Source organism: Lontra canadensis, unplaced genomic scaffold (genome assembly GCF_010015895.1).
Source record: "Lontra canadensis isolate GAN:19392208 unplaced genomic scaffold, GSC_riverotter_1.0 scaffold3, whole genome shotgun sequence".
Taxonomy (NCBI): domain Eukaryota; kingdom Metazoa; phylum Chordata; class Mammalia; order Carnivora; family Mustelidae; genus Lontra; species Lontra canadensis.
The window spans coordinates 16,719,899-16,745,131 of NW_022630997.1; the positions used below are offsets into that span (position 1 = coordinate 16,719,899).

General features: G+C 52.2%; 1 protein-coding gene across 6 annotated transcripts in view; it reads left to right on the forward strand.

Annotated features, from left to right (window-relative positions):
- FBXW4 (F-box and WD repeat domain containing 4) overlaps positions 1 to 25,233 on the forward strand; it is an 80,659-nt gene that overhangs the window by 52,735 nt on the left and 2,691 nt on the right. For 4 of the 6 annotated variants that reach the window (XM_032881855.1, XM_032881897.1, XM_032881879.1 and 1 more), the window contains one exon: positions 14,946 to 15,011. The exons of 1 other annotated variant lie outside the window; for it this stretch is intronic. In XM_032881855.1, the coding sequence (XP_032737746.1) occupies positions 14,946 to 15,011 (66 nt within the window). Of the gene's footprint in view, positions 1 to 14,945; positions 15,012 to 19,523; positions 19,747 to 25,233 lie in introns of all 6 variants that reach the window. One more of the 6 variants, XR_004385498.1, reaches the window with a different exon arrangement.

Genomic DNA, 25,233 nt, shown 5'->3' on the forward strand with positions numbered 1-25,233 from the left:
GGGCTGCTGACAAAGTCCGGAGCAGGAGCGTGGAGGGGAGACTGGCTGTCCGGAAAGCAGGGGCTGGTTGGAATTTGGGGGACTCAGGGAGGGTGTGGAATAGCTCAGAGAAACAGGAATGGGGACACTGTTCACTGTGACAGGCTCCACACAGTGGCTACCTGTAAGGAGATGGGTCTTCAGAGGAACATGAAGCTCAAATACAGGTCATGTTTGGTTTCAGATTTTTTTATACAAATAGACTAGGTAGACATGCATCAGCACATAAACGTGTCTGTTTACAGATTATATGGTGATGTATTTGTAGAGTTTTTATACGACATATGATATTTATTATTTTATGCTCTAGAAAGTGGTTTTCCATGAATGAGCCTTGGTTTCTTCATACCTGGTTTCTGATTTATGACTTTAGGTGGCTTTCTGACCTAAGTCCAGTTTCATTAAAAAGAATGAATGGGTTTTTGGGGACTGTTTGAAGTATGCATTTTTTTGTTTTACTTTTTTAAAATATTTTATTTATTTAATTGAGAGCGTGAGTATGCAAGCAGGGCGAGTGGCAGAGGGATTGACAGAGGGAGAAGGAGAAGCAGGCTCCCCACTGAGCAGGGAGCCTGATGCAGGGCTTAGTCCTAGGACCCTGGAATCATGACCTGAGCAGAAGGCAGACACTTAAGGACTGAGACACCCAGGCATCCCTCTGCTTTTTTTTTTTTTTTTTTTTTAAGAAAAAGTTGTACCGGGGTGCCTGGGAGGCTCAGTGTGTTAAAGAAAAAGTTGTACCTGCGATATGCGGGTTTCCTGCTTGGTTCCTCCTGCATTGGGTGTGTCCCTCAGAGGGATCCAGTGATGGAATATTTGAGTTTGCTCATATGGCCAGATCTCTTTTCTGCTTGCTCTGGGGACCTGTTTGTATGGAGTCAGGGTGGAAGGAGAGAAAAGGAGCTGTGACAAAGGGGCTGCTTGGGGTTACAGAGTTTTACTTTTGTGTGTGTATTTTCAAATTTTTAATCTTGAAAACTCTCAAACACAAAGAAAACATAGAATGAACTCCCATCTTACCAGTTGTTCCGTGTGTGTCTGTAGTTCAGATCAGCTAGATGCTGGGACTGCAGCTTTCACTGGGCCACGCCCTCAGGGAGCTGGCGCTCCAGGGGTCCCAGGCACTGGCTGGGCAGGGGTGCCGTGTGGGTGCTGACAGAACCTGTACTCAGTCTGTCAGAAAGGATCCAAGAGCCGAATCTCTCAGGATCAGGGCTTTCTGCCTTCAAAAGCCTAAACCAGTCCTTCAAGCACATCTTTATTATCTGTTCTTTTTAAAAAAAAAATTTTTTTTAAAGTAAGCTCTACGCCCAATGTGGGGCTTGAACTCCGCACCCCAAGATCAAAAGTTGCATGCTTTTTTCGACTAAGCCAGCCTTTATGATCTGCTCCTATCTGTCGGGATTGGGAGAGTAGACTTTTTCCTGGGCCCCAGGGTGAGAGACCACCTCACCCCCTTCTGGAGTTGAAGGCCAGCCTGTGCTATCCCACTTTGCTCTCCTGGTAGACACACCAGCTATGGACTTCATGGTTGAGGTGTCCTTAGCCAGGCCTCCTGGTGTCCGGTGGGCGCCTGGCAAAGCCTGATGCGCAGCTGTCAGGGAGAAACAGTCAGATGGGGGAGCAGGCTCTCTGGTGGTCAGGACGGAAACCAAGTCCACATTCATGTAAGTGAAGCTGGGAACGTTTCGCTCACGAAACCCAAGGGTGAAGCTGAGCCGCTAGGCCAGAGGAGGCGCACACGTCAGCTGCGGTGGCTGGGCCCAGACAGGCCGCAGTGGTGCTGGGACTTTATCCTTTTGGGGTGCTCATCTTTGTCCTCGACCTCCACACCTTTCTTTCTCCAGCTTACCAGGTTATTCTGGAGGCTACCAAGAGCCCCTGAACCTGGCAACTCAGAGTTGAAGGGAGAGTGACTGGCTTCCCCAAATCCCAGGACAGAGGCTCATTGGCCCACCTTGGGTCAGCTGCTCACCCCTCCACCTATTAACTGTGGCCAAGGAGGAAGTCTTTCAGGATCACCCGTACGGAGGGAGATTGTAGGGCAGACAGAACAATAGGTGTCTACTATTTGCATAAAGGCCATGTTACTCCGTGACATCTGGCCCCCAAATGTCCATGTGAATGGCATGAATATGGGCCTGGTGCCTGAGCTCAGAGCCTTGGCCACGAGCTCTCAAACCAAGAGTCTGGAGAGAACTCTCAAACTCTAGCCTCTTGCCTCCTCTTCCTCACTTTCACATTTGTTTATTTTATTATTATTTTTATAAAGATTTTATTTATTTCCTTGTCAGAGAGAGACACAGTGAGAAAGGGAGCACAAGCAGGGGGAGTGGGAGAGGGAGAATCAGGGAGCCCAATGTGGGGCTCGATCTCAGGGTCCTGGGATCATGACCTGAGCTGAAAGCAGATGCTTAATGACTTGAGCCATCCAGGCGCCCCTCACATTTTTAAAAAAGGTTTTATTTATTTATTTGAGAGACACAGAGACAGCAAACTGGGAGGAGAAGGAGAAGCAGGCTCCCTGCCGAGCAGGGAGCCTGACGCAGGGCTCAGTCCCAGGACCCCAGGATCATGACGCTAAAGGCAGACGCTAAACTGACTAAGCCACCCAGGCGCCCCCTGTTCCTCACTCTATTACTGATCTGCTGTTGAGAGATTTCTCCTCTGAAGCTGTTAAGAGAGTCCTTACAAAACCTGCCGCCTTCCTAATGGGGCCCGCACAGGGGAAAGAACCTGGCTGTGGATACGTGAGGTTAGACAGATGAACGGTGAGTGGCCCAGCGTCGTGCCAGTGGGACAGAGTCTGGGATGACGGACTCTGACCCGGTCAAGCCTCCTGCAGAGGGCAGCGACTGGCGGGAGGCCTGAATGACGCTCAGGGAGTACGGGTGACCTCGCAGAATAGGATGGAAGACAGACTTCCTGCCTCTCCTCTCCTGTCCTGTGGTCAAGAGGGCAGGAAATCTCGGGGAGGAACACAGTTCAGATCAAGATTTCCGCTGCTGCTAACTAATCTGGAAATGATGGGTTCCTTGGAACTTTACCTTCTGGAAAGCCCTGTCTGTGATGGAAGTCTGGCAGGAAAGGACTTCAGTTGCCCTTTCTGCTATCCCTAGCCTCCCACTTCCGCCTGTAATGTAGGCCTCCATCTGTGTGGCCAAAGCAAGGACTCAGGGGCCCTTTTCTCCCGTCAGAGGGAAGGAGTGGACACTAGTTATTGGTGCTGTTTGCACACCAAGGTCCGCTGCCAGCCCTCCTCTAGGATGGAGCTCTTCTTTCTCGAGGGACAGGCTTCACCTGCTGTGCACACAGACCCCTCTCATTTCTTCCCGTCATTTCTGACCCCCTGCTGTGCGTTCTTCATGATGCATAGCAGGCCCAGCGGGCCGGTCGACCTCCATGACACCCCGTTCCCTTTCTCAACTCCACCCCCCCCACCCCCCGCTAGCCTTCAGGGTGACAGTGGAACATGCCGCGGGGATCAGACAATGTGAGGGGTATAGAGCTTCGTCTTGCCTTCTCCTACCTTGTTTGGATGAAAGGGAAGTGGTCCGGGGGTGCGTATGATGGTGGTGAACTGTAGGTTGACACTCACACCCTCTTTCCCTGTGTTTAGTTTGCTGATGTCACTGTGGAACTCTTTTTCATTGGTGGGTCATTAGGACTTCTCTTTCTTTAAGCCCTGCTAGAGTCATGAGGCCATTGGATGAGGAAAGGCCACACAGTCTTTTGGCGGGTCGTGTCTTTGGGCTGTTCTGACCTTTGTTTCCTCAGAAAGGATCTCTTTCTAGAAGGTCTTGATTGTGCTTTGATGCTTGTCACATGAAGATGACATTGGTGCTTCTCACATCGGTGCTTATGGAATATTGAGAATAAAAATAAGAGCCAGGTCCGTTTCTAGGGACTCCATTGCTGCGCCTAAATATGACAGCAGGTCAGGGGTGTAAGGCCTCAGGGTCATGGGCCACGTAGATTTTTCTTCGACCTGACCTCATCTCTCTACTCTGTTGATATTACAGATACTTAATGCTCCTGCCCAAATCTGGATTAACTCTGAATTTCAAGGTCCCTCTGTGGTTTGTTAATGTGAGTTATGTTTAGAAAGAATCCGATTTTAAAATAAACGTGTTGAGTATATGTCCAGCTTATCTGAGCAGTTCTGCAGGCGAGCTCTGTTCTCCTCCGTTTGTTTGTGGAGCCCCGGTTGAGCCTAATGGTTCTCATCATCCTCCCACCTCATGGCACTGTTCAGATGCCAGCCCCTCAGGTCCCTCAGCAAACCTGAAAAAACACCGGGGCTTGTCTGGCCTCCGTGCATGTGGTCAGGTGTTTTTCTAGGAAAGATCCGTGGAAGAGACTTGCTGGATTAAGGGATAAGTGCATTTAAACGTTTTGATGCTGCCAGTTGCCCTCTAGTTGGACAGGATCAGAATATACACACCCATAAACAAGGTCTACAAGTACCTGTTTCCTCTTAGACTTACCAGTGCTAGGTAATATCAGGTTGTTGTGGTTTTTTTTAAGACTTAGTAAGAGAGAGAGCGCATGTACCTGAGCGCGAGTGAACCAAGGGAGGGAGAAGCAGACTCCCCGCTGAGCAGGGAGACGTGGGGCTCCATCCCAAGACCCTGAGATCACAACCTGAGCGGAAACCAGGAATTGGCCGCTTAACTGACTGAGCCACCCAGGCACCCCCCCGTTTTGTTTTTTGTTTTTCAAAAAATTTTGCTTCTCTGGTGGGTAAAAAATTATCTAATTTTGGGAGTGGTTATAGAAGAGTGATTATGAGCTGGACTTGAGCCCACCTGGCTGAGGTCAAGTCCCGAGTCCTCCCACGTACTAGTCGTGTGACCTTGGTGAATTTGTAACCTCTCTATTCTTCAGTTTCCTCATCTGTGAAAGGGGAAGGATACTGGTAGTTAATGCCTCATAGTAACTTTAAAAAAACCTCTTTCTTTTGGAAAATTTCAAAATCTATAGCAATAGACTAATTGCCAATTCTTGGTCAATCCTGCTGCTGCAGTATGCCCCACACACTATCCCTTCTGTAGTTTTGTGAAGCAAACATATGAACATTTTGCCTATATTCTGAAAGACGGTGATGCTTTAAAAGTTTAATTACCATACTATTATTATATCTGGAAAACTATCATCAAATATGTAGGAATATCTTTAGGGTTAAGTGAACTAATACACACATATAATGAGCTTAGAACAGTGCCAGGCATGCAGTAAATGGTCTAGAAGCATATGTAGCCATTGTCGCTGTTGGTCTAACTTGAAATTCTTTGATTACTGTGAGGTTTTCATCATGTTTCTTGGCCATGTGTATTTTTTAAATAAATTATTAAGAATTTTTGCTCATTAATCTATCTTTCTCCTTGTGATTTATAAGATTTCTTTTTTTTTAAATATTTTATTTATTTATTTGACAGAGAGAGAGATCACAAGCAGGCAGAGAGGCAGGCAGAGAGAGAGGAGGAAGCAGGCTCCCTGCTGAGCAGAGAGCCCGACTCGGTGCTCAATCCAAGGACCCTGAGATCATGACCTGAGCTGAAGGCAGAGGCTTAATCAACTGAGCCACCCAGGCGCCCCTATAAGATTTCTTGATATGTTCTGCATGTGAATCTTTTGATTATTGTATATATTTGGTAATTCCTTTCAGCTGACATTGATAGTGTCTTCTGTCATTCGGGAGTTTGGTTGTGTGAAGAGTTCTGTCCTTTTTTGCCTTTATGGCCTCAGAGTTTGTATCCCCTTAAGAATGTCTTTCCCACTTCAAAATTATAAAAGTATCTTCCTATATTTTCTTTAAATACTTTTATGGTCTTGGGATGCCTGGGTGGCTCAGTGGGTTAAAGCCTCTGCTTTCGGCTCAGGTCATGATCCCAGGGTTCTGGGATCAAGCCCCGCATCGGGCTCTCTTCAGAGAGAGCCTGCTTCCTCCTCTCTCTCCCTGCCTGCCTCTCTGCCTACTTGCAATCTCTGTGTGTCACATAAATAAATAATTTAAAAAAATACTTTTATGGTCTTTCATGTAGTTTTTGAAAAGGTGTCCTTAATCCAGCTGTAACTGAGGTCTGTTCTGAGGTAGTGCTTTAATTTTATTTTCTTTCCAAACATGTATTTTGTAGTATCTTTACCCTTTACTGTTTGGGTCACTGTTCATCAACTGTCTTTAAAAGCCACGTTTAGGGGGCACCTGGGTGGCTCAGTTGGTTAAGTGACTGCCTTTGGCTAGGTCATGATCCTGGGATGGAGCCCCGCATTGGGCTCCCTGCTCTGCAGGGAAGCCTGCTTCTCCCTTTCCCTCTGCCTGCTACTCCCCCTGCTTGTGTGCTCTCTGTCAAATAAATACAATCTTTTTTTTTTTAAGATTTTATTTATTTATTTGACAGAGACACAGTGAGAGAGGAACACAAGCAGGGAGAGTGGGGGAGGGATAAGGAGGTTCCCTGTTATAGGACTTGATCCCAGAACTCTGGGATCATGACCTGGACAGAAGGCAGATGCTTAATGACTGAGCCACCCACGTGTCCCTAAATAAAATCTTAAAAAAAAAAAAATTAGGATTTACTTTTCCTTACAAATGTATGGGTATAGCTTTGGAGTCTTATTCTAATCCATTGATCTATTTGTTCCAGCATGAACATCCTACTGTAGCTTTAGCGTATGTTTGATATTTGGTAGAGCAACTTCTTTCTTGGGTCCCCCGGCTGGCTCAGTCATTGGAGCACGTGACTCTTGGTCTCGGAGTTGTGAGTTCAAGCCCCACACTGGGTATAGAGATTACTTAAAAATAGAAGCTTTTATTTTTTTAAGATTTATTTATTTTAGAGAGAGTGTGAGTGTGCATGAGCTGGCGGAGGGGCAGTGGGGGCGGTGGGGGATCGGGGAGAGAGAGAATCTCAGAGAGACTCCTCACTAAGCACAGAGAGTGAGACGGGCCTCCATCCACCAACCGTGAGATCATGACCTGAGCTGAAGACACTCAACCAACTGAGCCACCCTCTGCCTGCAAACTAAAATCTTCAAAAAAACCAAAAAAAAAAAAAACAAAACCCACAAAAAACCGTTCTGTTGTTCTTTAAAAAATATTTCTTGGTTATTCTAGTGCATTTCCACTTCCAGATGAATTTTAGAATCAATTGATTAAGTAAAAAATCTTGTTTGGGTGGGACTGTATTGAATTTCTTGAATAATTAAGGAAGAAGTGACAGTTTTTATTTGTTTTTGAGAAGTGACAGTTTTAGATCCTGAGACTTCTATCCAGGAACATGGTATATCTTCCTGCTTATTCAGCAATTCTGTGTCCTTCAGTAAAGCTTTATGGTTGGTTTTTTTGTTTGTTTGTTTGTTTGTTTTTAATTCATATGTGACCGTCTTGTTTCCTGTTGGTGGTGGTTTGGGGTTTTTGTTAGGCTTATTCTTGGCTATTTTACAACTTTTAAATTCTTTATTGTGGATTGATTTCTGGTTACATTTTGGTTGGTGATTGCTGGTGTGTAGTAATAGCTAAAGTCTGCAGGTATCTGTTGTGTGCCACACACTGCTTAAGTATCTTATCTCCTGTCATTTTTACAACAAGCCCATGCCTAGCCACTGTTATTTCTGTTTCACAGGTAGAAGAGAAGTTATCAGAGAAGTTAAATACCTTGTCCAAGTTCAGATACTTACCAGGTAGGAGAGCCAGGAGCCCCAAGGCCACTCCCCTTTTCACTGTGTGCACAGCATGCTGGCCTTGCTAGTCACTGTCAGAGTTTTCCAGGTCAGTTTTAGATTTTCTCAGTAGGCAATTATATTGTCTGCAAATAGTGACCATCTTGAGTTCTTCCCATGCCTCTTGCTGTGTGAGTCTTGGGTCATCATTTCTCAGCCAGCTTGTGCTTCACTGGGACATCTTGCCATTTCTTTGTCTTGGGATCAGGTGGAGCAGTTCTCGTACTTAGACGTCATGCAGATGGAAAACAGAGCACAGAAGCTCTTCTCCCTGCAGCCCCCAACACATCTCCTTTAGCACATAGATCGTACAGTGACTTCTTGTTTTTGGTGTCCTTGACTTTTCCTCTCTGTTTTTCTGTCCTTCCACTGTAACAAGTTTCTGAGTTCCTACTTCTTGAGTGGAATGTGTCCCTTTGGGAAGAGCTACCTCAAAATTCCTCTCCTCTAACCTGGGCCAGGATCATACCTCCATCTTCAGGATGAGTTTTTGCCGTCGGTTAAAATGGAAAATGACCATGTGTGTTTCTTTGGAGGAGTTTTCCAGCTGCAGGACTGCACTCACTCATGGAGCGGCAGCAAGCTTGCTTTGTTGACCTTGGTTAGGGTTGCAGTGAGAGTGTGGACACTGGAACCCAGCCTCTGGATACTCTGTCTAGAGCCTGACCTTCTAGGTGGTCACTTGCACCATCCTGAATCGATGCACTTGAGCTAAGAGAGGCTTGGTGGGTGCGTGTGTGACTGAGTGGGTGTTCCGGGCCTCTGCCAGCCACTGGTGTCACGAGTTGCTCTTGCTTGCTATCGGCTAGTGTCTCGTCGGAAGGAGGAGGCCAGCGGAGCCCCTGATCTGGGCTTCCTGATTACCCTGGGCCACCGACCAGTCCCAGAGCTTGAGTCCAAGGTGTCCCAGGCCACAGTTGCTGACATCTGTCCTAGTGGGAAGCTCATGGTTGGGCCTACCTGCTCTTGGCCACGAGTTCATAGACAGGGGTGTCCGGTTATGTTGTGTTTTCCCTTAGAAGGCTTAAATACATTTTTCCCTTTCAAAAATAGTGCCTGCTCATCGAAGGATATTTGGAAAATAAAATTTAAAAGAAAGAATTGATAATTACTCTGCTGCCCAAACATAATCACTTTGAGCATCTTAGCAAGTTTTTTTCTACTCTTTCCTTTTCTTTGCACAGGCTTTAAAAAAATAGTTGTGGGGCACCTGGGTGGCTCAGTGGGTTGGGCCTCTGCCTTCGGTTTGGGTCAGGATCTCAGGGTCCTGGGATTGGGCCCCACATCGGGCTCTCTGCTCAGCAGGGAGCCTGCTTCCCCCACCCCCTACATGCCTCTCTGCCTACTTGTGATCTCTCTCTGTCAAATAAATAAAAAATAAATAAAAAAAAAATAGTTGTGGAAAGCTCTTTGTCCTCTACTTTTTTTCTTGTGATAGTATCATAAGCATCTTGCCTCTATGCTTCGGGAGTATCATTTTAAACGATTGTGTAATATTCCATTAAGTAGGAGGACCAGAATTTACCTCATGTAATTTTGGTCTTGACCCCTTGAAGCCCTCCTTTCTCTGTTAACCCATTTTGGTTCAGCCATCCATGAAGTTGGCTAAGCTCCCTTTTGGACTGATATTTTCTGTCTCTGCCATTTCTTTGAGATCATGTGAAATGGACCTACTTTTTATTTGCCTTAAATTGGATACATTCAAGCTTCAGATAGGCCTCTTGGTCTCATTATCCTTTAGTTTGATGAACAGAGTTGTATTTACTGTCCCTTCCATGGTCCCACAGCTTCAGTTCTGGGCACCCCCCAGCCCTTACAGGCAGGTGCTCCTGTGGGTGGTAGGCCCGCCAGCATGCTCCTGCCCCAGCTCTGACGTGCTCTCAGCTTTCTGGTCCGTGTACAGCATTTAGGAAGATGTTCCCCAACTGCAATGTGGGATGTTTCCCGGAGAGAGAACAAGGTTTCTTTGCCTCTCTCTTTTTGCTTTCCTTTCCAGACACGTACATTTCCCTTCCCCTTGGGTGGCCTGGAGTGCCCCGTTGGCTGGGGAGCTGGCTGCCTTGCCCTTCCACCTGCTCCGGCCTGTGTCTCTCCCCTCTCCCCTTCCTGACTTCCCTTGCCCTCCTGCTCCCACTCCCTGGGCCCTCCCACATGGGGCTGTCACTGCACTCCTGCTCCTGGCTGCCCTGGCCCAGCCAGTTTGTGTGACCTCCACGCTGCATTCCTGCTTGGGGATGGAGCCACCGTAATGATGTCAGTGGCACAGGTTAGCAGATGGCGGCCGCAGCAATGAGACCTGACATGTTCTAATGACTCCCTCCTTCCCACCCTTGCCGGCCGTGCCGACGGAGGGGCTGGGGTTTCCTTGAGGCATTTTCGGAGGGGGGCCACGGGAACTCGGGGGGCCCCCAGGTGCCGATGGGGCCCGTGACCTTTGCCGCTATAATATCAGTGTTTCACAAGCAGGGCGGTTCGGGAGCCCACTTGCAGCCCATCAAAAATTGATTTAATTGCAATTTCTCCTCCAATTAGGAGCACTGGAGCCTGACTAATTAGAGTAATAGAGAGTAATAAGGCTCGGATAAAAAGCCTTCCTCGGCGGCCTTTGTATCTCGTGTCAGCGCCTGTCAGAGGTCAGGGAGCTTGCATATTCTATTAGGCAGCCCGGCCTTCATTTGTACAAATTAGTTTACCCAACAGTAATTAAAATGCCAATGCGGGTTGAAGAGAACTGAATACACTTGATGGGCATGTTGGTGAATGATGTGACAGCTCTGGTGGCCTCCCTTGCCAAAGTGTGTCAGCCGCGGCCCAGAGGCGGCCGGGGCCGGGCCAGCTGGGTGGCTCCAGGCCAGCCACAGGGCACAGCTGCGAAGCACGCTGCTCCGCTGCCGCCTCCGAGCCGCTCGCTCGCCCCTTTTTTCTTCCAGGTGGAGCCATTTGTCCCCTCATCCATTTGTTCACCTGACAAGCACGTGGGGTCTTCAGGCTGTGTTGGGCATCACACGGGGTGCTGCGAGAGAAGGCACCACGCTGGGCCTGAGCTCTGATTCTAGCCCTGTTCATGGCTTCCCCGTGGGAGCCGGCACAGGGTGTACTTCCTCCCGGGCCTCAGTTTTCTGGCCTGTAAAATAGGACAGTGGTTCCTGCTATAGTGGGTCACAAGGATTAGGTGAGGTGAGGTTCTGCAGACCCTTCCTCGGAACCTGGCACATAGCAAGGGCTCACAGATGACGAGTGTCATTAAGACGGCCTGAAGGGGGCAGGGGCATCAAGAGCCTTCCTTCCTGGCCTGCTCGTGCCCGAGTCATTTCCCTTCTTCCCTCACTCCTCTCTTCTGATTCCTGTTGTTTTCCAGCCCTCAGTTTGAGTACCAGAACCCATAACGCTCCTGGGGTCTCTCTCTGATGTGGGGACTCCTGCATCATCTTCTTGGGCCTGAGGATGAACTTGGGGGTGCCAGGTTTGCTTGAGCTGGGGCCAGAGGATGGGGAAGGTAGGTCGGGAATCTAGACAAGGTCTGGGGCAAGATGGGACATGGGAGGAGCCTGGCTACTGATAGGGGCTTTCTCATCTGAAAAGAATGGAGTTTATAGAATCAGAATGACTTTTATTTGTTTATTTTTAAAGATTTTATTTATTTGAGAGAGCCAGAGAGAGATGGAGAGCATGAGTAGGGAGAAGCAGACTCTCCACTGAGCAGGGAGCCCAGTCCCCAGACCCTGACATGACTTCAGCCGAAGGTGGGTGCTTAACCAACTGAGCCCCCCAGATCCCCAGAATAAGAATGACTTTGAGACCCTCAAGCTGAGAATGTGTGTGCTTGTACAAGAACGTGTGTGGTGTGACATTAATGTGTAAGTACTGTTGGTACTTCTCATCTTTAATCTGGTTGTGGTGTTTATGAGGGATTTCACTGCCCCAGCAATGTGGGACTGTGGCATGTGCCCTTTGGGTCTGAGTCTGGTGATGTGGGAGTCACTTAGGAAGCAGAGGGACTGCCTTCATAGCTCATCCATCTAGCTTCCCCAGCCTTGCTGGCTGTGAACTCCAGAGGGCCCTTTCCATCTGGTTCCACAGATTTGTACCAAGTACTTCCAGGCCAGGCCCCGTACTGGGCACCAGAGGATGCAGGAGCCACTGGCTGGTCCATGATCTCAAAGGGAAGATGGGGAGATAACCCCCAAAATACCATGTGTCCCCTCAGGGCAAGATAAAGCATGGTGGGGACTCAGGGGAAGGCTGGTCAAGTCCCCTGGGGAGCTAGCAGCCTCTGCTTCAGCACAGGTTTGCCGTCCCTGTCCTTAAGACACCCCAAGAATGAGATGGGATGGAGGGCAAAAGCCATTTGAATCTTCTTTCCTTTCTGAGGAGAGCTGGATTTTTCTGTAACTTCAGACTCTAAGATGAGATGGTAGCAAAGACCTTTCAACAGGTCAGACTCCCAGAGTAGTTCTCTGGGAGGCGCTGTTGAAGGGGTGGTGTGTGTGTCCTCTGAGGGTGACTCCGAGCATTTGTCGGGAACCTTGGCCCCGACAGGGGCGCAGGACCTGGCCCAGTGAGGATGTGGGCGATCTGCTGGTGGCCGAAGGCGGGCTGCTGCCCGGGAGGCGGGGTGGCATTCTGTGCAGGCGAGATGGCCTGGTGGAGGCTGAGCTCGTGGGGCAGGAGGCCTCCTGCGATGCACATGTCTCACCCCACCTGCTCCTGAGGCTGGGAGCCCCTTGTCCGGTGTGGCTCTGGGGAGAGGAGCAAGTGTGCGGAGGGGGTTCATGAAAATTCCTGGGAGCTGGGCCGGCACTTCATTTTCCCTTCCTGCGCGGTGGGAATCCTAGCTTCTCTCTGGTGACCTTCCTGGGTGGTGGGAGGCATCCTTTGGGTATCCCAGGACTGCAAGTTCCGTCTTCTCCTGTGCTCCGTGTGTCCCCTCCGTGTGTCCCCCTCTGTGTGCCCTGTGCCCCTGGGCACACCGCTGTCAACTGACCCTGCGCGTGGCTGGTCTGTGGCTTTTACCTGAGGCCTCCTGAAGTCCATGGGCTCTGGAGGCCGAGCTGAGGGGCACGTGTGGCCACAAGCAGGGAGGAAGAGTGTGCAGGGCTGTGTCTGCAGCCAGCTTCACCCCTACGATCCTGGCAGTCCCCGTGGTCTGGGTGTGAGTCCCAGTGAATGTCCCCAGTGGGACCTGGCTGCAAAGCTGCTTGACTTGCTTACAGGGCTTTTACAGACTGTTGCATCTGATTACACGCTCAGGTCCCCCTGGTGGTGGGGGCTCTCTACCCTCCTTCCTTCTCTTCCTCCCTGCACCACAGGGTTGGGCAAGGGAAGAGGGTGGCTTTTGGAAAGGAACATTTCTGGGCGCTGTGTCGGGCAGTCATGAAAGGCCTTTGTGTGTGTGAAGGTGAGAGGTGCTCTTGCTGGTGGCAGATGGACGGGGCAGGAATAAAGAAGGACGGGGGCTCCCAGGAGAAGGCATTTGCGGCCTCACCCCAGCCTTCTGGGAGCTGTTGGGAGTGGCAGATTCAGGTTGGGGGGCTTCCTCCCTTCCCCCTCATCTCAGCTTACCTTGTCACCAATGTGGCATGTGGCCGGTCCGAGGCCTGCCTCGGAGATGTCTGTGTCTCTGCTGACGCTCCTCACCTGGCCTGTGCTCCTCAGAAGTCTGAAGAGCCCAGTTGCCTGCTCGGATGCTTCCCAAGTGGCTATTATGTTTCCAACGCAGGGTAATTGGCTTGACCAGTTATTAGTGGATTACCCTCAAGAGAAAAATGTCGAGGGGAGGGAGGGGAGGACAACATCTCCGGGCTTTGTAGTTTGGGGCTTCAGTGTCCAGTGGCTGCTTTCCAGGCAGGGAGTCACTTGGGGCAGGACAGACTGGCTGTTTTGGCCCGCCATTCCGGTGGAGTGGTTGCTGGCATTCCTGTGTGGGTTGGGACAGAGCTGGGATGATGGCGCATATCCCTAGAGGAAGTCTTGGCTTGAGCACGGAAGCCCCAGGTTGGCTCCTATGGCCTTTTTATCAGCCTGGTGTTGAAAAGCAGACTCTGGCCCTGCAGTGTCGATTGTCCATCAGTGGCTTGGCCAGTGCCTCCCACACGTCTCCCCCACCAGCAACTGCAGGCCACCTTCCCCCCACCCCACCAAGGCCACGGGCTTCTTCAGAGCCCTTGCTGCAGAACTCTCTCTGCCCGAAGACCTGCGTGGGACCAGAGAGCCACAGGTGCTGGGCAGGGCCAAGGCGGATGGGCCACAGCCCTACACCGCCAACGTGTCATTAGTCTGTCTAGCCCCTGTACCCCCAGGGCCTGACCTGTAGGGACACGGCCCTTCCCCTCCCCAGAGCTCCTCTCTTGCTCCAAGTTAGTTGTCCCAGCTGGGGCTCCCGCCGGCATCCGTCCCCAGCCAGTGAGTCCTCAGCCAAGGTGTGGTCTGGCACCCAGGTCCCAGGTGCAGTCCTGGGGCTCCAGGTGGCTTAGCTCACAGCACAGAGCTTGCCCACCAGTCTTGTGCCTCCACCTAAAAATGGAACTGCAGGTGGCATGTGAATTTTTCAGAGGTTTAAGAGTTACTCTGGGGAAATAGGGCACATCACTGTGCTGCACTCTATGGCAGTGGAGGCTGCCCGGCCCTTCACGCTCTGTCTTGCCGCCTTTGCACCCCAGCACACCACCTGTTTCACCTTTTCCTTGGGTTACAGGCCTTTGGTGGTTCCCTCCACTCAGTCCCGTGCTGTCCCGCCTGTCTTGTGCTTGCAGCACGGTTCCCTAGCTCTTACAAACAGCCTCAGCAGTGTCCCCCAACCACCCTGACCTCTGGCCGCAGCATCTTCCTGAACCCAACAAGGGCCTGTTCGCGGGGCCCTTTTCTGCAGCCTGACAGGCCCGCCCTCCCTTCGCCTGAGGGTTGCACAGGTAGAGATGTGCTTTTCTGGTGGGCAGAGACCCCGAGACCCTTCTTTGTGGTAAGCTCTGCTGTCCTTACACCTGCGGGGCCCCTGGAGGGTTGTCGACCTCTGCGTGCTTCCAGTTGTCTTCCTGCAGCTTCTCCGACCCTCCCTCATCCCTTTTCTCGTCCTGTTTCCACTGGGTGATCCCCCGAGAACAAGCACTGCACTTGCAACTGTGTCGCCATCGCCGCCACAAGTTCTGACAAGCCCGCCCTGACTCTGCTCTCCTTTTGTTTGGCAGCTCTTTTGTGACAGGGACGGCTTGTTGTGGGCACTTCTCACCCCTAAGAATCTGGGACCTCAACAGGTAAGAGAATCCTGAGCCCCCGTGGCTTCCCGTGGGGGTGGGACCACAGCAGCCAGGGAGGCACAGCAAAGACCTGCCCCGGCTTCCGGCTGTAGCTTCTGGTGGGACCAGGTGGTCCAGGAGGAGGCTGGGAAGCGCCTGGCCGGGCCCAAGACCCACAGACTGCCTCCTGGCCCTGTTAATTAGCTCGAGGAAACTGTTGGAAGGAGTTTCCAGTGGGTAAATCATTTCATGTAGAAATGAGGATAACAGTTTGGATTTGTGATACTTTTTCTGTAAGGAGCGCCTGATTATGTGGCGACATAAAAGCCCATCTATCCTAAAATACAGAAATTTTGGAAGTGACCTCCTACGGCTCCATAAAGACAATTACACAGAACAGTTAAAATACATCCAGGTTTTATTCACAGTTCTCTGCCTTGGGAGACCTGACACATTCCCATCCAATTGTCTCCTGTTCTGTTGAATTTTTGTTTTGTTTTTTGTTTAGTTCTTCATTTTTAAATAATTTTAGATTCATAAGAAGTTCCAGGAATAGGGCAGCAAGGTACCTGTGTAAGATGAGATAATATGTAGGCTAATATGTAATATAAAATTAGAACCGGGAAATCGACATTGGTATTATCCATAGAACTTTCTTCAGATTGTAGTCATTTCAGCGTGTGTGTGTGTGTGTGTGTGTGTGTGTGGGTAGTGGTTCTGTGCAATTTTATCCCATGTGTAGATTGACATTACTGTGACCTCAGTTAGGATACGGAACTGTTGGAGCCCTTCATAGTCACACTGTCTGCCTCCTGTTCCCTCTGGTACTCCCTCTTGTCCCTAACGTCTGCCAACCACTTACGTGTTCTCCGTCTCTGTAATTGGGTTGGCTTGAAAGTGTTATATAAGTGAAATAATGTATGTAACCTTTATTTTTTTTCTGTATGTAACCTTTTGAGATTTGCTTTTCCCCCAGTATTATTCTCGTGCAAGCATAGCAGATATACTAAGAACGCTTGACCTGAGGTTGCTTGTAGTGGTCCCTGGGACGATGCACCAAAGCGATCTCCCACTGAGCTGCACACCCCCCACTGAAGGACATTTGGGTTATTTTCAGTTTTTTGACCATTGCAATTTAAGCTGTCATGAACATTTGTGTGTAAGCTTTCATGTGGACCTAGGTTTTCATTTCTCTGGGATTAATGCCCCAAATGATTTGAATATCTGTATCGTTTTATAATCCAGCCCTAGTCTAGGGGACATCTAGGTCCTTCACATCCTCAACAGCATTTGGAACCGTCATGATGTATTAGCTATTCTCACTGGTGTGCTGTCTTGTGGCTTTAACTGGAATTTCCTTAATAGCTAATGATGATGAACATCTTTTTATGTGCTTTTTTGCCCTCTGTATATTTGGTGAAATCTCTGCTCAGGTCTTTTGCCCATTTTCTAATTGAATAGTTTGCTTTTTCACTGTTGAGTTTTGAGAATTCTTTATATGTTCTAGAAATGAATACTTTGTCAGACATGTGGTTTGCCTATACCTTTAAGTCTGGAGCTTGTCTTTTTAGCCTTTTTTTTAAAGATTTTATTTGAGAGAGACCGTGACAGAGAGGGGGAGAGAGAGCACAAGCAGGGAGGAGAGGGAGAAGCAGGCTCCTGCTGAGCAGGGAGCCCAATGTGGGGCTCGATCCCAGGACCTTGGGATCATGACCTGACCCAATGGCAGATGTTTAACTGACTGAGTCACCCAAGCAACCCAACTTTTTATCCTCTTGACAGGATAAAAGACCCAAGTTTTAAATTTTGATGACATCCAAATTAATGACTGTTTCTTTTTGTGCTCTTGGGGTGAAGTGTGAGAAATCTCCCCCTAGCCACAGGCCCCTTGTTGTGGTTTGCAATGCCGTGATTGACAGTAGTGGTGAGGGCGCGCTCTGCCCACCTGTCTTGTGCCTTCGCTGCTCTAGCTCGTCTCCTTTTCTCTCCGTCTCCAGGAAAGTACTAGTCAAATCTTTCGTTTTCCTAAAAATCTGTTGTATCGTCACTCTTTCCAAAAGATTTTACTTGAGAGAGAGAGAGGGCACACAAGGAAGGGTGGGGTACAGAGATAGAAGCAGGTTCCCTGCTGAGCAGGGAGCCAGATGCAGGACTCGAACCCCAGACCCTGAGATCATGACTTGAGACAAAGGCAGATGCTCAACCAACCGAGTCCCCCAGGCACCCTCCGAAAGACTTTTTTCTTAAACATATGAGATGTTTTCATTAGATACAGTTTTCTCCACAACATTCTCTTGGGGGTCATCCAACCACAGGGATAGGGAACTCCCACCTTCCCCAGATAGCACATTACGTCTTTGGATCGCTCCGAGAGTTCCCGTGCCTGTCCTTCATCAGGGCTTGATCTGCTTCCAGGAGCTGTGATCCTGAGTAAGCAGCAAGTTGAATCGTGCCTCTGAAGACAGGCCTTTAAATATCAGAAAACTCTGGTCCTGCTCCTGTGGCGTCTTCTCCTTATCAGGCCAGAAGTCTGAGGACCTTCAGTTGTTGCTCGTGAACATCAGTGAGGGTGCTTTGGGCTCTGAGTAATGAGGACCTAGTTCAAAGTGGCTCAAACAATAGAGGGATTATTATCTTGACTGACAAGGAGTCTGTGGAGGAGTTGGGTGGTTCGCTGGTTCCAGGATTGATGGGTTCGGCAGCTCCATGAAAGTCGAGAGCCCGTCTTCTCAGCTTTCTGCTTTGCTACCTCAAAGTGGGTTTTGCCTTTACCCTCAGGCTTGTTCACAAAAGCCCTACGAACCCATAAGGCAGTACCCAAAGAGAAGGAAGGAAGGAAGAGGACATGTCCCTGCCTGGGGTCTCTTTTTAAGATGGGGACACCTTTTAGAGGAGCCCCAAGCAGACTTCTCATATTTAGTGAGCCAAAAGTGTGTTCCACTACTCGCCCCAAACCAAACCGTGGCCAGGGAAATGGAATGAGCAGTCCAGACTGACCTTCTGGGCCTGGGGAGGAGCTTGGCTTCCCCACCCCCCACGCGCATCCTGGCAGTGGGGGAGGTGAGTGGGCACAGATTCCGATTTGGGTCAGCGAGGAAGAAAGTGAGCGGTAGCTGGGTGGGTGACCTGCGACCTTGGTTTCATACTTGTTTGAGGACCATTCTCAGCTGAAAGCTTCTCCAGTTTATCTGGTTGCATCCCTCTTGAAACGGGATGTCCACAGCTGAGTGGAGAGCACTCCGGGTGTGAGCCGATGAGTGGCAGGTGCTGTCATCTTCTGCATTCTAGATCGTCCATCTTTTTTTTTTTTTTTTAAGATTTTATCTATTTATTTGGGAGATAGAATGAGAGGAGAGAGCATGAGAGGGGAGAAGTCAGAGGGAGAAGCAGACTCCCTGCTGAGCAGGGAGCCCCATGTGGGACTAGATCCTGGGACTCTAGGATCATGACCTGAGCTGAAGGCAGTTGCTTAACCAGCTGAGTCACCCAGGCGCCCCTAGATCTTCCATCTTTGTCACTGTAGCTGATGGTCTCATCGTACTGTTGCCAACACAGCTGAGACTTCCAAGGCTTCCTTTGTTCTATAGGCTCTGGGATGTTGGGGTGCCTGCAGCCTGAGAGAGTTGTTCTCATGGCCTCCCCTTCCAGACTCCTGCCACTGGCAACTTCTGACTTCTGAGTGGGCCGCAGGCAGAAGGAACCCGTCCTCTGCTATGTGCTGGGGAGGCTGTGAGCAGCTACAGAGGGAGCATAGGCTGCTGGTCAGGCAGCCTTGGGTTCTAGAACTGACTCTACTGTGGATCAGCTCTGTGATAAGGGGGTCTCTCTGGGCCTCGGCTTCCACATTTGTAAATGAGATTTAATTCTCTCTGCTTAACAGAATTAAAAGACGTTATTTTGAAAACGTGCCCATATGGTACCCATGTCCACTCTCTGCTTCCTCACCCGTGGCTGCCTTCCTCATGAGGACCTTAGAGTTTGCAGAGGCTCAGCTTTTTAATTCTCCAAATACCTGTGGCCTTGTGACCAGTGAAGGCCAAGTGGTCCTGCTGACCTCATGGCCCAGAGAAGGCTCCTGACAGTACCCGAGGCTGCGGGCCACAGGATGGGAGTTGCTGCTGAAGGTCATTCTCAGGCATGTGACTGGCCCTGGGGCCTGGCATCCTCTTTGGCCTGTGCTCAGGATGGCGAATGAGCCGGGGGCGGGGCTGGGAAGGGAGGTGCACCACCATGGCCGACTCTCATCTCCAAGGTCAAGTCATTTTGGAGGGCCTCTTCTGCCTGTGGTTTTCTTGGTGGCGGGGGGGGGGGTTGGTTACTCCTGAGCACAGATTTGGGGTCAGGATGTAGTTGTAAGACACCAGCTCCTTGAATAGCACTCACTTATGAAATCCCTAATTCCTCCTAAACCCTGGGTCTGTCCAGAACCCAGGAAGACCCCAAATGAGAAACTGTCCCTGCTCACTTTGGGTGGCCAATGGCAGCGCCACCCCAGGCCACACGTGGCCTTGTCTTCTCTCTGGCCCTCAGACCCCCTCTTCACCACCGTGAGGAGCCAGGCCTCACTGAAACATCCGTCCAGTTCCCAGGGAAGCTTGGAGGACCAAGGGGTGTGGAGCTTGAAGGAAGGATGGCCTGCTGGATGCATCGGCTTTTGGTGGGAGGAAGTGGATGGACAGGGTGACTGTCTTGTAGCTGTCTTTCCCAGAGAAGCCCAAGCAGATAATAAAGCCATGTAGAAAATAGGATTAAGGTAATGAACAGGCAGGACAGAGTTTGATCTTTCAATAATGCCAAAGCCTGACTGACAGGCCAATCTGGAAGGTGGAGCGGCACCGCCGGCAGGACCTGGTGGCGGGCGCTGTGCGGGGCTGGGTGGATTCCTTGCTTTTAACCTGTCACTGCTGAAACCTGAGGAGCGCCGGGATTTTCGCTTTTATGTGTGTGCTGGGACTTGGGGGGAAGGAGTGCTGGAGGGGCAGCTTTGCCCGGAGCATCACCGCTCTGGGGCCGCCCTCAGGATGATGGCGGGGGCTGGGACACACCTGGGGGGAGCGTAGGGACCCTGCTGGACCCGTCTTCTCCCTGCTATGTCTCGGGGCCTTGCTGTCCGGTCGCTTAGGCTACTTCTTACAGTGCCCGGGGACCCTTTCAAAGGCACCATGGCTCCCGCGGCCCTTCGTTCCATCAAGACCCTTGGAGACTCTGTTGTCCCTACGAGCTGGGGTGGGGGAGGTGCTGGCTGGGGTACACAGGTCAGAGAGCAACTGTGGGCATATGGCCATTGCTTGGATGGCAAGAGCTTGGCTCGCTCTTTTCCCCTTCTTCCTTTTCTAACCTGTCCAAACCAGGCAGAAAGAAAGATGGAGTCCTTGACCTGACTTGGAAGTGCCAGGGTGTTCCTGCCTACAAGGGGAGCTGGCCTTCAGGCCCGGTTGCAAGCCCCCAAGGGCTCTATCTTGACACACAGTGCCAACAGCCAGCCACTAAAGCATCCCTTGCTAGGCCCCATGGTCCCATCAGACCCCAAGAAGCTGGGCCAAAGCCGTCCCGTTCCTGAGCCTGGGGTCTGAAGGGATCCAGGCCCATCTTATGCGCTCTGTGTGCATTTGAGCAGGAGCCTCGGCTAGGTCCCAAGGAGGGTGCTGTGTGGCATATACCCCCAGCTGCCGAAAGGCCTGGAAGGTTGGACTGGCCTGACACCATATACAGCCCTCCTCCCGGGCTTGCTGTCCCCGTGGGTTCTGCATTTCAGCCAAGGGCATTTGAGCTGGATCTAGCATTGGCGCGAGTGAGCTACAGGATGGAGGCCTGTGAGTGCCGACCTACAGCGATCCTAGTGGGGATAGCCGCAGCCCTAGCCAGCCTGGGGACTGGGATGGGGAGAGGTGTGGGCTGAGGTGACCTGGCTACTCCTAAGGCCTTGACTATTCCAGTCCCAGGCGTGTGAGTGTGTGTGGCCTCTGCACACATCCCCTTCTCTCCCTTTCCAGCCAAGGTCATCCCTGTCCCCCATCACTCTTCCTTGTCTACCCTAAAGCCCCCGAGTCTCCTCTTTCTCCCCGGAGTTGGGGCAGATAGGTGTCTCACACTTCCCCACAGGTGCCCTCTGTTTTCCCACTAGAGCCTCTGCTCTAGCTGCCCCCGCCCCGTGCTTGGCCGCCCCCCCCCCCCCCCTGGCCCCCCCCCCCCCCCCCCCCCCCGCTCTCAATCCTGCTCACTCTTCGGTGCAGACAACACCGCCGTCACAAGGCCTTCCCTGACCCTAGCCCCCGTGACCAGAGTTGGTAACCCTTAGAGCACTCACAGGGCTGCCTTGTCCGCCACCGTGGGCCCCGGGGTGGCCTTGAGAAAGGTGAGGGCCAGGCTGCAGCCCTTTCTGACGGCCTGCAGGACGTGGTGTCGCGAGCACAAGCTGGGTCCCACCGAGGGCAGTGGCTGTGCCCACGCGGCCCAGGTGTGGCTTCGTCTCTGCCCGCGGCTCTGCCTCCGCCCCGGGCAGCCTGGCCCTCGGTCAGGGTGATTGGGGGAACTGCCCTCTTTAAAGTACCTGCCTTCTCCTTTGAAAGTATTACTGACAGATTTTTTTCATTTTCTTTTTTCTTTACCTCTTTAAGGAACCCTGTAATTTCTTTCTTTCTTTCTCCCCCCTCATTCCTTTTTCTTTCTTGTCCCCTCTGTCCCCCTGAACTCTTTGAAATTGGCTCTCTGCCTGCTGACACCAAACTGATACTTTGCGTTTCACTTCTCCTTATCCCTTTATGGCAACAGATGTTGAAATTTTGTATCCTTTTATCTGCCCGGCTGCCCCTTCCTGTAATTACGGGCCCCTTGTTAGCAGTACAAAGTGGGCTGCCCGGCTGCCTGGCCTTTGAGCCATTGTGTCTGAACACGTGTGCACGGGCGGGCGCGGGGGCCATGCACGCGCGCGCGCACATGCGGGGGTGAGGCCGTGGGCCCCGGTGGGGCCCTTCCCACTCGCCTGATGGCGCCGAGGCAGGCGAGGCTTCCGTGGGCTTCTTGTCTCCACCACTCTGGTGTTACATTTGGGACCTAACGTGCCTCCTTGATTCCGGCCTTCCCCACCAGAGGGCTGGACAAGGCCAGCTCCTCTCTGCTGAGAAGCCTGGGGACTCCCTGCCCATGCCAGAGTTCATGTCCGCTGAGCAGTGCACACCCAGGGGCGGTCATGGTCCGAAAGGATTGGCCGGACGGGAGGGTCTGCCAGGTGCAAACAGGGCGCCAGTGCCAGTGCCTTGACTCTGGCCCCCCTGCTGGGGCGGGTCCTTCACCTGGGCCATATCCCCCCCTCCCACTCCTGTCATTGCCTATCCCGCTTCTGTCACTCCCTAGAGAACCACTCCATGCCCACAGGCCAAAATGTTCTTTTATCTGTCCTCTGACAGTAAAACTTCCCTTTCTCTTCTGGGACCCCTCCGGTCACCCCTTGTATTGTTAGTTGGGTATACGACTGACTCCCTCCCTGGACTGAAAACTCCTAGAGGACAGGGAGAACTCCCTCAGCCATCCTTGACTTCTCCCTGCAGTTCCTGGTAAAGCACAATGCCTTGTATACAGAAGGTGCTCATTAAGTGATTGTTGCTCAAAGAAAGGAAGAGAGAGGAGAGTGGGGGTGGGAAGGAGGAAAAGCCTCCTCTCCTGAGTGACCATGTCTGGCCCAGCTTATACCCTCGCATCCTCTGTCCCTGGGAGCTGAGCTGCGGGAAGGTGAACTGTGTGTCACTCTTCCTCCTTGCCCTGTCCTAAAAGCCCCTATTGCGTCCTCGGGTCACACATCCATGCCGGGCGGAGGAACGAGAACCTCTAGGATCTCCAGGAAACATCCTCGGGAGCCCCATGTGTTAACAGTGGCTGTGAAGGGGTGTGGCGGCCACGGGCATTTTTAGATGCAGGCCGGGAGGTGGGTCGGGGATCTGGCTTCTGCCAGCTCGGGGCCCTTGGGCCCTGGAGGACTTTCTGCGGGCTGTGGGTTGTGTTGGGAGCACAGGCAGGCAGGGCAGGGAGGCAGGGAGGCTGGGATGAGCGGACTCGGGGGAGGGTGGGCACCGGCTTCTGGCTCAGCTTCTGGCTCAGCAGGCCCAGACCAGGAGAGGGAGGGGCTCTCCGAACTGGGACATCTGGGTCTTCAGGGCCACTACCGGTTAGCTGTCCTTAGATGTCCCCTAAAGATGGCGATAGAGGGGTCCGTGTCTTACTAGATTTCCTTCTGTCAGGAAACTCCTTCCGAGGCTCCCTCTTCCCTTGAGATGGAATTGCTGTGTAGCGGGGTGGGAGCCCCGGTTCCCTCACCTGGTTGTCCCCTTAAGGTCCCAGGGATGAGGCCACCCTCTGCTTGTTTTTCCCGCCCAGGTCCTCTGGGGCATCGCAGAGAACGCTGCCCTCCGCGGCCTGCTCGTCAGGCTCACAGGGGCGGCCCCTCGGTCTTTATCTTTCCCTGGGTGCAAAGAGAATTGCTGGAGTCAGGCTCGGGAGAGGCTGGAGAGGCTGGGGTGTGGAGGACCCCCCGGCCCTCAGCGGCTCCTGGAGGCCCGGGCTTTGTGTGCAGCGGCTGTGAGGGAATGGCCTTTTTGTCTGGCCCTCCGCAGGGACGGAGCCGGCCCTCGCTCCCGTCGTGGCCCGGGACTCTGAGGGGCAGTCCTGTTCCCACACAAGTTGTGCGACAGCCAAGGCCCTGCACCCCCCACAGTGAGAGGCCGAGAAGCATTCTTGACATTCTTTCTGGAGAAAAGGGGTGAAATGTCTGAATTTGGGGGTCACCATGTTATACAAATTGCAATCTAATCGTTTTTACAAGAACACACTTGCAGGAAGAAAAGGAGCCCGAGAGGAGGGGCTGAGGAGACAGACAGCTTGTTTTGTCCCCATTTTCCCCAAAGTTTGGAGCTATTGTCGGGCCAATCTTGCTCCCTTCCCCAGAGCTGTCGAGCTAGAGTTTTCTAGTTAAATTGGTCTTGGGGTGGGGGCTGCTGAGGGCCCACGGTGCCATTTCTGTTTGTTTTCCCAAATCAAAGCCCCAGCAGGGCTCCCAGGGCCGCGCGGGGCTGCTGCTTGGAGGGACGGGCCCCTTCCCAGAGCCGGCTGTGTCCGCGGAGGCTCTGGACTTCACCTCCCGGGCACCGCACAGCAGTGTGGAGGGCTTCAGGCCCAGAGGCCAAAGAAATTGTATCTTTTTATTGGCCCATTTGAAGTGTGTGTGGCCATTTCAGGGACTCCGAGCGCCAGGCTGCAGCAACTGTCTGTCTCGGGCCCAGCTGGGCCGGCGGACGTGGCTGCGCGACTAGCCGCGGCCTCCCGGCCGGTGCTTACCCTAGCCCTCGGGGTTCCCTCGGCAGGCAGGGTTCTGGTTCTTATCGTAGATGCTGGCATGACCGTTTCTAGGGGTGGCTTGGATGCTGGGACAGGGGCCCAAGGTGACTTGGTCTGGGTGTTGCCCTGATGCTGCGGCCCCGACTCTGCTGCCTGTCCGGCGCACGGGTGCCCAGCTCTCTGTCCCTCTGAATCCCGGGATGGGGGGAGGCAGGTAGAGCCATGCTGGGCTTCACGCCCCCACCCCCACCGCCTTTCATCTTCTATTTCAAACAAACATGAAATTACTTCTGCAGATTAAAGGGGAGAGCTCCTCCGTCATTCCTGAAGGCCTCACTAATGGAAGGGGCAGGGCCCCCAAATCTGGAAGGAGGGAGAACTGTGGAGCCAAACAGCCCCCTACCTGGGTGTGCACAAATGTCCAGGAGCACCTGTGAAAGAGAGGTGGGGGTGGGGGATGGACTCCTTCAGGGACTCCGGGCTGCCCCGGGGTGGGGCAGTCATAGCTGGTGGCCCTTCTACGAAGACGGGCCCTGCCTGGGAGCCAAGGTCCGTGATCTCTAGGGTCTGGCCTTCAGCCTGATCCCTCTCAGGGTCCCCCAGCACAAAGGCTTACCTCCTACCCCAGAAAGAGGAACACCGCCCAAGGGGGCTGGGGGCAGGGGCTCTAAGGGCCTGCCCTCCCACCGACTGCAGCGCCGTCCTGCTGGGGGGGTCTCCTCATTGCCCAGGGCCAAAGCGGAAAGGTAGAAGGGAACCCTGAGCTACCGCCTCTGTTCCTTCAGCTTCTAGGAAAGATGGTGGCTCCACTGGGGAGAAGGGAGCTTAAGGGTGAGAGCGGGAAGGCCTGGGGCTGAAGTCTGCTCTCACACTGGTGGTGAGCACTGCTTGTGAGAGCCAGGAGTGCTCCTTC